Source organism: Mastomys coucha, unplaced genomic scaffold (assembly GCF_008632895.1).
Source record: "Mastomys coucha isolate ucsf_1 unplaced genomic scaffold, UCSF_Mcou_1 pScaffold18, whole genome shotgun sequence".
Classification (NCBI taxonomy): Eukaryota; Metazoa; Chordata; class Mammalia; order Rodentia; family Muridae; genus Mastomys; species Mastomys coucha.
The window spans coordinates 53,875,751-53,887,028 of NW_022196900.1; the positions used below are offsets into that span (position 1 = coordinate 53,875,751).

General features: G+C 37.4%; 1 protein-coding gene and 1 pseudogene across 3 annotated transcripts in view; one reads left to right on the forward strand and one right to left on the reverse strand.

Moving 5' to 3' along the window:
- Window positions 1-2,818, forward strand: part of LOC116095727 — a 4,033-nt pseudogene extending 1,215 nt beyond the window's left edge.
- Window positions 2,819-4,705: 1,887 nt separating this feature from the next.
- The window catches only part of Caap1 (caspase activity and apoptosis inhibitor 1), a 57,075-nt gene continuing 50,502 nt past the window's right edge, over window positions 4,706-11,278 (reverse strand). For all 3 annotated transcript variants that reach the window (XM_031377857.1, XM_031377858.1, XM_031377859.1), the window contains exon 6: window positions 4,706-6,056. In XM_031377857.1, the coding sequence (XP_031233717.1) occupies window positions 5,656-6,056 (401 nt within the window). In that variant the 3' untranslated portion in view covers window positions 4,706-5,655. The remainder of the gene's footprint in view (window positions 6,057-11,278) is intronic.

Below are 11,278 nucleotides of genomic sequence, written 5' to 3' on the forward strand. Positions count from 1 at the left end.
AAAGAAAGGTAATCCAATGTGTCTAATTCAGATTTATATTTTGGTCTAAATTAGTGTCTGCTAGACAGAATCCTCAGAAAGAGAGGCAAAAAGGCAATCATATTAGCTCCAAAATAATTACAAATCTGGACCAAAGAAGAAAATATTATATGCATGTCACATCATCCTGCTATATAGTTATGTCTGTATGAGGATGAAGGGAGGTGAAGTGTTGAGGGAAAAGGTATAGGAACTAAAGTTTAATCTCCATCGTCCATAGTAGAGGAACAGGTAACATCTAGAGCAGAAATACCAGATAACAGTATACGAATCATGGTATCTGTTGAACAGAGAAAAATACTGCAAGACAGTGAAAGACTTGGAAGTGGTCATCTCTGAGTAGCGTAAGCTGGGGATAAAACAGACCAAAAACTGAAACAGCTCTTCCACTAAAAGCATTGGGAGTAAAAACCAACACCGTGTACATATAGTTTCCAATTTTGTGTTTTTATGAGTTCTGTGTGTGTGTCCATATATCTTGTGGGCTTTTTTCTATATTCTGCTTTGTCTTTGTTGTTGTTGTTTGCCTGTTTGTTTTCTAGTGAGGACTTGCTCTGGTGATCAACTGTGTCCAACTTCCCAGTGCTGGATGGTGATGTCACACACACACAGTATTTACATGGGTTTGAGTGAGTCAAACTCAAGTCCTTATGTTTGTGTGACAGATGCTTCCTCCATGGTCCCACATCCTTACTACTGCATTTTAATTACTAAGTGTGCTGAATAGGAAAGATGTGAGAGAAGCTGTGGGAGGGGAAACTGTGACCAGAATATATTGCATGAGAAAAAAATTTCAATTAAATAAAAACCTCAACTTGAAATTACTTATAATAAAATAGAATGTTAAAATCATCTAAGCTTATGGCCAAACATGAATAATTATGATCAGTATGCATACCAAGAGATTCTGACAGTGAAGGCATTAATTGGGTAAAGAGAAAAAAAAATTCACTAGACTGCAGTTCATACCAAGGAGTAGAAGAAACAAAGGATAACAACTAACTGCTTTGAGGAGCTAAGAAACAATTGAACTTAAGAGCTGTTTCATAAATTGTAGGTTCTACTTTATTAGAATTACAGACTATTGTAGTTGTAAGAAATTATACACATGGCTAACTATTTCCCTCATTTGTGGCTATTTGGACAAGATTATACAGCTGCTCAGTGCAGAATCTAAACGCTTTGTTCCTTAACCCTCATATCCATTACATCACAGAGCGTCTATTTTTTAAAGCATGTGTGAGATAAGTATGTGTATTTGAGTTCACATGTGAGGCTGGAGGTTAACACTGGAATTCTTCCGTTGTTCTCTAACTTACTGAGGCAGGCCTCTCAATATGAACTCAGAGCTCTGGTGATCAACTGTCTCCAACTTCCCAGTGCTGGATGGTGGATGTCACACACACACGGTATTTAAATGGGTCTGAGTGACCCAAACTCAAGTCTTTATGTTTGTGTGACAGATGCTTCATCCGGGGTCCTACATCTTTACTAATGTGCCTTAATTACTAAATATTACATACATTCAGTGCTTATTAGTAATAACTAGCACTTCATTTAAAAGGAGAATTCAGGCTGGTCTGGTGGCACATGACTCTAATTCTGGTGCTTAGGAAGATGAAGCAACAGTGGGCCTACCACGAGTCATTGCCTCAGCAAATGGTTCAAATGAGCCCAGCATGGACTACATAGAAAACTCCTAAAAGTTGTCCCTTGATACACACACACACACACACACACACACACAATTAAATGTGAGGCCTCACACGCAAAAATAAATAAAATTGATTTTTAATTAAAATCTCAAAAAGTCCACTGGAGCTAGAAAGGTGGCAGAGCAAGTAAAGTACCCACTGCCCTTTAAAAGGATCCCAGGTGAGTGCCCAGTACTTAGAGAAGGCTACTCACAACTGCCTGTAACTCTAGCTCCAGAGGCTCCACAGGAGCCTGCATTCATACACATACAAACACATACAACTGAAAACAGAAAATCAGCTTTTAAAGTCTAGTTGAATATAAGATGACATGTAAAAATAGGAAGATGGCTGCGAACTTGACTAACCATGATGTTCTGGGTGGTACTGTCTGCCACCACAGTGTCTGAAGATCACAGCCATCTTGGGACCAGATGTATTGCTTCTCTGCCACCCCTTCTTGAATATGAAGAAAAAGCTGATCCCTAAGAGTTCTTCCCATTCCTTTATCCTAAAACTGGTGTAACAAGACCCTACAGGCTTGGACATGGGCATATCTTGTATTTTCTATCCAAAGAAATAAATGTAATTGACTCAGAGACCTTCTCTACCACATCAGTAGTAAGGCCGACTATGGGATTAAAAATTATAGTAACTCTATGGGAGAATTTATTGATAAACTTAGTGAGCAAAAAAAAATTGCCCAACTAGAAGTAAGGCAAGTGACCATGAAAGGAGTTTAGAATATAACTGACATAGAGAAAGCTCAGCAAGCATTAATTCAGAAGCAAGACTGCCTCTGATGGTTAGAAACACGACACCAGCATAGCCCTGGAGGTCACTTACTGGCAATAGCGTCACAGGGAATCAGTACATGGAGAGAGAAAAATCACCTGGACTACCGTATTTCTGGACAGGACATAATGTGGCAAAGGGACCAGGAATATATGACAGACCAGGTGAAGAACATGATGCATGGCATCACTGCCAAGTGCCAAGTCTCTATCTCAACTGAGACAGCAGAAAGAGTTCAGTACATCAGAAATGGTCTGTGTGACAATATCTCCTATACCAATGGCTACTGAAATTACAATGATCAAGATTCATTGAGTAGCTTAAACCCACTGTCCAGTCAGGTATTTCTAATTCATGTTTTGCATCTGAAGTTGTTTGGTTTTGAATGAGCAATTTGCAGCAACTTGCTGACTAAAATGACTAAGCTATAGTTTACCCTTGTAACTTATATTATCTTGCAGTAAACTGACAAGTAAAATGGGAAAATAAGTAAAAAATAATATTTTAGTTAAAGCATTGATCTTTTAGTTTGTAAGACAGACAGAATCGAGGAAATAACTAAAGAATCTTTTCCTACTTTATATAAAAAAATTGAACTGAGAAATTTTAACATCTCTAGTCTGCCCAAATTATAGAATTGCTCATTTGTTCTCCAGCTTGAAAATGGAAATAAAAAGTGCATATTTTACTGTATTTGTATCTGTAATACTGTTCAAACTAGGGAGAATTCCCTTATTCAGATAAGAGATGATAACCTAGGATCTATTATTCAACCCAAAACAAGTTCTGACAAAAGATCTATACTATCCAGCTTAGAAACTATGCAATTTGTAGTATTCTGGAATTGGTAGTATTCTACAGACACTGTACTTAGGACAACGGCTCTTTAATGCTGAGAACCCATCATTAGCTGCCACACAGCATTCAAGTTCTGGGTCAAAGCCAGACTTGGTGGCATACACCATTAATCCCTGGAGGTTTAACTGTGTAACTGGAGGCAAAAGGTGAATATGATGGAGGCCAGCCTGGACTACAAGCCAGGTAATGTCCCCATAATAGAAACATTCCCCACCAAAAAACAAACCAAACAAACAAAAACCCCACATTTGACTCATTTTCCTAATCATGTTAGAACTATCTGACTTTTTAAAAACTTAACTATTAGTTAGATATCACTCAAGGATTTCCCTCACTTTAACAAAAGAATTACACATATAAAGATATTGTACCCTTATCTTCATTATCAGTCTACTTCATGTTCAGAATCCTAGAGACAATCAGTGGCTGTCCCTGAGTTAGAGGTTATGTGTGAGCTATAGAATTACATGTCACTTTCCTATTACAACATATTTCTAATACAAAAGTTCCTATTTTCAATCACTTTCAGGAAGCTCTTAAGATTTCAACATGGGAAAAAAAGTTTCTTTTATAAAGCAGACATGTAATAGTGTTTAATATGTCCAGTTCATTCTCTCTCACACATACTCTACTTCAAATTTCCTCTATAGCAAATATACCAAATAGGACACCCAAGGCTTTATAGCACTAACTGAAACTAGAGCCCTTTCTACTCTTGTATATTTAGTCACACAAATGGAATCGGCTGTGTTTCAAATTAGTAAGCAGTAATAGTTACTATGTACTGCTTCATTATTTTAACATTTATGTTAGAGTAGAAAAATTATTTCACTATAACCAATGCTTGCTCATACTGAAACACTAAGAATGAACACTCACTACTACTAAAATCGTATCCATGTTTCCTGGCCTAAGAGTTCATGTGACAAAGGCTTCCATTAATGCTTCATTAAATTCAGAGAGGGCAAAACAATGAAAGGATTACTTAAAGACATGTTCAGGAGCAATACGCATATCTGTGATAGCAATAGTTCACAATGCGTCGTCTGTGTGCCTAAGCCTCTCCAACGCAGCATCTAAGAAGCCAGCTAAGGTCAGCTAAGGAGACACAATCCCCGCAGACTGTGTGAAAGAGGCTGCCCGGATTACATCTCTAGAGCATGGCTTATACATACATTATGCCAAAGCACTTGTTATCAAATATAAAAACAACTCCAAATTTCTATTTTAGAAAAAAGGTCACTTACTTTGAGTCCCTACCAAAATGTATTTTGTTATCAAACAAGTATAACTAGTAATGAAGCAAAAGAAATCTGTAATTGTGGCAAGGTGCTAATTTGTTTATTAAAAAGTATACAAAATTAGCTTAATTACAACATCAACTTATCAAAGGTTCTTAAAGTCAATTTTGCTTTTGGAAAAGTATCAAGTCTTCATATCCAGAATAACAGCCTTTTATTATCTTGATTTATGGAACTACACATCAGATCTTCTAACAATGACATCAAACAAAACCCTGTATCATATTATCCCTTTCCTGATACCTTGGAATGTAAATGAAAATTTGTTTTATTTTGTTTTGTTTTATTGAAGAAAAAAAAGGTGAACAAAAGACCAAACATATGTCAAAATGGATTGTTGCTGGAATTTAACATGAACAAATTAACTTTATATTGTTAAAAAAATAGCCTTAAGTTGATTTTTTTTCTTTATTAAAAAAGCTTTTAAAGCAAGTTCGATCTCTGAGCCTTACAACAAAACAGTTCATTAGTTTTAGCTACGAAAAACCTTACATCCACAAAAGGCATCCTCCAACAGTACATATCTTAAAAGTATATATACACAAAACTAAAGTTCTTAAACTGTTAACAAATCTAGGAGCAATAATTTAATATTCTATTGAAAAATACAGGTAGCCTTAAGAGAAACATGCTTGGTCAATCTTTCTTAAAGCTTTTGAGTTTGTTGCCCAAACTTTTAAAAACAAAGGAAAAAAATAATCTGTCTCCTTCCTGTTGGCTTTTAAGATATCAATTTACAGACATTAACTAAAAGAAATATCCAGGGTATCCAACCATATTTGTCATGAATTTAAATATTCATCTATAATCTATAATATAAAAGTAAAAAATATATATACTTTCAGCCTAAGATGAGTTTACCTAATAAGTTTTACATGAGAAATATCACATGAGACCCAAATAAACATCAGATACAAAATTATATGACATGGCTTCATTCAAACACACATAATATTCAAGTCAGAAAGCTAGACTGGCTTTTTTATATCACCAGCTTTCATGAGAGCCTTAATTGCTCTCGCCCTCATTTCGAGTTCTAGAAGCTCCAGCTGCTGCGCAGAAGGCTGGACATCTTCTGCTGGGGGCACAGTCAGGGCGGCCACTTTGGCTTCCTTTGGGCTAGACTCTGCCAGTCCCAAAATCTCATTCACGCTTTTTTCAATATCTCTCTCCAGGTCATCTATGTGACCAGCTTCACTCTGGACTGTATTTCCTGGGCCCTCTGAAGCAGCAGCAGCAGCAGTAGCAACAGAAGCAGGAGCAGGGGCAGCAGTGGCAGCAGCAGCGGCTTCTTCATTGCTTGGGCCTTCTATATCGCTGTCATAAGCATCTGCATTTATACTGAGTACATCACTATCTTCCCCTTTGCCTGAAACAAACAAAAAAAGGGGGGTGGGGGAGAACCATGTAACCCAAAGCCCTGGGTCAACATTTCTGTCTACTGATTAAGGGGCTGCTCTGACCTACCCCCACTATAAAGGCCCAAGTTCACCTGGAATTCTTATTACACTCACTTCTTTCCTGACTCCTCACCTTGGAAAACAAATTAAATTTCATGTAAAACCAAGAGTAGTTTGCACTCCAAGTTCATGAAACAGACCATTGAGAAACTTAGTCCATATTTCTGAGTTCGAGGCCAGCCTGGTCTACAGAGTGAGTACTAGGACAGCCAGGGATATACAAAGAAACCCTGTCTCAAAAAACCAAAAAAACAAACAAAACAAAACAAAAAACAAAAACAAAAAAGAAAAAACAAAAACAAAAAGAATTTAATCTAGGGCTGGAGAGATGGCTCAGAGGTTAAGGGCACTGAGTGATCTTCCAGAGGTCCTATGTTCAATTCCCAGCAACCACGTGGTGGCTCACAGCCATCTGTAATGGGATTTGGTGCCCTCTTCTGGCATGTCTGAAGACAGCTACAGTGTACTCATAAATAAATAAATAAATAAATAGATAAATAAATTTAAAGAATTTAATCTACATGAAGATTATGATGTTCTAATACCATTTTGGCTTTGGGACTAGGTATTACCTAACTTCAGATATCATTTACTGAGTTCTCATTTATTACTCTAATTTAAGTTATTATTTAAAAGTTAATTCTCAAACCTTTGGCTTTGATACCTTTCCTACAGTGGAGAAAACTTATTTGTGAAATTGACTGGCAAATGAAAACAATGTTAACAGAATGAACAGGAAAGAAACAATTCTACTTCATTTGCTTTATAACAGATATTCTGTTGACCTTACCATAAGTCATTCTAATTAGAAAGCCACTTTCAATTCCAAAATTAAAGTAGAAAACCAATCAATATATTATTTTTGCTGCCACAAATAAAATTTGTAAAAAGGTTCCAATTTAAGTAGATTCTAAAGAGCATTTCATGTATTTCCCCCAAAAAGTAAGAATTTACAATCAGGAAGAAAATAATTACAGCAAAATATACATAACCCTTCTGCTGTACAAAATGTTTAATAAAAATATTCTAGTTTGAGATTAAAAAAAAATAAGAAAGCATGTGCCATGTTGTTCAAAGGCTCAAAAAGTCAATGTTCAGGTAGAAGACGCGGGGTCATTTATAATCAAACAGATATCATAGTTTGACATCTGTGCAGAACACATGAATTGCACTGTCATGAAGTCTTCCACGAAGGGAGGTCTGAACAGCCAGGGATTGTGTAGTAGGGTTAGGATCCCTCTGAGTAGCCCCTCAGAGAGAGGCTGGGCTTAAACTTTTGGACAATGCTGACCATTAAGATTTTGGGAGGTCCAAAAATGGATTAAGTATGTTTTGTATTACACAATGGCCAAGAGCCTTTGGGGGTAATGAAGAGAAGGTTAAGCAGTGAATATAAAATGTTACTGACCTTCCTTGGGAGCCATTATCATTATGGGGAGGAGTAGATGGAGTGCCATGAGAATGGTTCGCAAAGGTAGATGCTGCAGAGGGTATCTTGCCCTGACCCCTCTGTTCTTTTTGCCTTTTTTTGATTGTTCTCTCCTCGCCCATGTCTGCCTGTCTGTCTCCCTGTCTCTGTCTCCCTCTCTCTGCTTCCTGCCTTGCCACCACATGAACAGTTTCTGCCAAATGTTCCCATTGCCACAATGCTCTGCCTCACAGCAGGTCTGGAAACATGGAACTAAGTCTATCAGACTATGACAGAACACCTGAAACAACTTATGAGAGTTAAGATTTATTAGCTTTCAGTTCATGGTTACATGGCAAACAGTAAGAGAGGAACAGGCAGAAGGCCAGGGAAACACATCTCCTTGGGATAAATTCCCAGTGGTCTGCTTCTTGTGACTGAACACTTAAAAGTTCTGCAACCTTCCAAACCACCATCCAAAAGTTCTGCAACCTTCCAAACCACCATCCACGTGGGACTAAGGGTCTATGTGGACGTTTCAGATTTAACTTCTTTTCCCCAGCAAGAAGACGGCTTTCAAACACTTTGCTGGGACTAAGAAGCACAAAACTACACACACTTTCACTTAATTTGAATAATTTTCACAGCCTGTTTATATGGCTTACTTATGAAGTAGTGACAGCTGGAGTCACTCTGCTCCGAACTGACAAAGTGAAATGCTTTGTAAAGTCAGTACCACCAAGGATTCAGGGTACAAATGTTCATATATTCAGACCCAATATCTCAAAGGACAAATCAAGAAAATGTAAACATGAGAACACATTTCCAAGATAATTTGCTCTCGTGGTTTCTCAACAATGAATGAAGACTTATTTAAAATTTTTTCTTGTGTCTCACAAAGCAGAAAAGGCAAAGGTTATACATTCTTTTCAAAGAAGTAGTTGCTTATCCCAAAGAGCATACATGGGCTGGTCCATGGCCCCCGGCACATATGTAGCAGAGGACTGCCTTGCCTGGCCACAGTAGGAGAGGATGTGCCTAATCTTGTAGAAATTTGATGCCTCCCTGGAAGAGGGATGATGGAGGGTGGGGTCAGGTGGGGGTTGAGGAGGGATGAGGGTGTGTGTGTGTGTGAGGGGGCGGGTGGAGGGACAGGGGTCCCAAAGAAAAAAAGGAAGAAGGAAAAAATTAAAAATAGAAAAAAATTCTAGTAAGTAGAAAGAACTTGAACAGATGTGTTAATAAAGCTTTAGAATTACTTTTCAGAAATTTATATTCAAACTTTTTTCATAATAAAGATATTCACGTGCCATGAATTTTTTTAAGAATCCCAAAACTCAGTTTGTAAGCTAATCACATATTTGGACTTTATAAAAGCACTAGTATTTAAGTCTAGTTAATTACTCAAGTTTTATTAAAGATATTTAAAAAAGTGTTTGATGTATGTATGATATAAACCAATGATATTAAAATCCAACAAGAAAAATAAAATTAAAATAAGCCTGAGTTAAAATATCAAATATGCAATTAAAATAATGAGAATAAAAATTCAAACTATTAAAGACTAATAATCAAAAACAGTGCAGGAAAGAAATCAAGAAAAAAAATTGGACCCAAGTTGCTAATGTTATGGAGCTGTAGAGTAATTAAAGTAGCTTTATTCACAGGAAACAGGACTCTGTGATATATTCCTTATATTAACTCTGCTCCTCCAGGAAGATGGGTGACGCCTCATATTAGAGACCATATAGAGCACTTCAGAAAAACGCAGTATGAAGAGAGTGGAGGGAACTGACCGTGGGGAAGGCTTAAAGGACCTTAGGAGCTTGACTAGGCTGTAGTCAGAGAAAGGCAAAGTGAAAGTGGAAGAGTAAAGAGTAATAAAGAGCATGGGACTCCCTAAGCATCTTTCTCTGACGGCTGATGCTGCAGCCAACTCCATGCCGATAACATTCTAGTCCATTGTCCTCTGGCCTATATGATTTCACCATTTCTCTTTTGTTCATTTTCTTGCTATCATCTTTCTGTCCTACCTATTTGATTCATATCCCAAACTCTGAACACAAGTACTAAAGAGTTTTAAATAATAAACCAATCCATCTAGACTCAGTATCTAGACAGAAATATGAATCAATCATTACTCGAATTAACCGCTGACACAGTGACTAGTCTGATTTAACAGAGAAATACTTGTTTACATTATCTGATGAGCTACACATATGAGCATGGGACAAGAGCTAAAGGCAACTAAACACAAAATCTTTTGTTCTTCAAACATTTGACTGCCAAGGGGAAGAAAACTAACCAATATCCATTCATTAAAATAAACTTCTGGGCCAAGGGTTATAGGTTCAATCTCCAAGGCTGTGTGTGCATGCACTGAGAGACACACACAAATAACATACCAAGAGTGTAAATAAAAGGGTATGTACTACAAAATAGGAAAAGCAAAAATGTAATACCTACCTTTTACTATAATATGCGACAAATTTCACTGCTTGAAAACTTTAAGGTTCCATAAATTAGGTAAGGGGAAAAGATTTCATGTCATAAACTAGGTTTTTCATAAGTGTTTTAGATAGGACAGTTAATAAAAGCAAATAAACACAAAAACACTGATGACATCACAGTGTAGCTCATCAAAGCTAAAAAGCCACTTTAAGTTACATTAGCGTATTTAACACCCGTAAGGGCTTTAATATTTTAGTTCAGTTCTTATTTGTAACATGACAAGCTAGCCTACCTGTAAAACCTTTTGATAGTACATTATTACATAAAACGAAGAGACAAGCCTAGGAGAAGGAGTATTTACACAGCTGTCCAAATTCCTGCAAAAGGCAACTAGTCACACAGGAAAGAAATACCTAAAAGATAATAGCACAAGAATGTAAATTAACTGAAGAGAAGGCAAGTAAATATGAGCTATTCCTAAGGAAAAAGAAAAATGAGAAACCCACAAAGAAAATACAGTGAAGTTTTTTGATCAAAATCCTAGGTCAGAGGTACAGCTCAGTGGCAGGTGCTGGCTTAGCCCGTATAAGGCCCTGGGGTAGATCCCTGGTAGTGTAAAAATGAGATGAGAAAAGAGAGGAAGAGAGGAGAGGAGGGGAGGAGAGGGGTGGGGTGGAGAAGGGAGGGGAAGTGAAAGGAGAAGGAGAGGGGAGGAGAGGAAAAAGGGGAGGGGAGAGAGAAGGGGAGAGGGAAGGGGAGAGGGTAGGGGATGGGAGAGGGGAAAAGGAAGGGAGGTGAAAGGGGAAGGAGAGGGGAGGGGAAGGAAAGGGAAGGGGAGAGGGAGAGAGGAGGGGAGGTGAAAGGGAAAGGAGAGGGGAGGAGAGGGAAAAGGGGAAGGGAAAAATAAGACAAGTTCAGATTTCTTAGACAGGGACAGAACTCAGGAAAACAATACCAAAATATTTTTTGTAAAAAGAATAAATATAGAAATATATATGTATGAATATTGGGTATGTGTGTGTGCTTGTGTGTGTATGTATGTATGTATGTATACTAAGAAATAACCAGACATAAGAACAAAGGATAGCAAGCAACAGGTCAGGCATTTCAAAAATTAAGAATCAGAAAAAATGTTTTTGAATACATTTTCTAATTAAGGAAATATAAATTTAAAAGATACTGCTTTTAAGCCAGACATAGTAGAACATGCCTTTAATTGCAACACTCAGGAGTTCGAGGCCAACCTCACCTACAAACGTGTCTAAAAAAAAA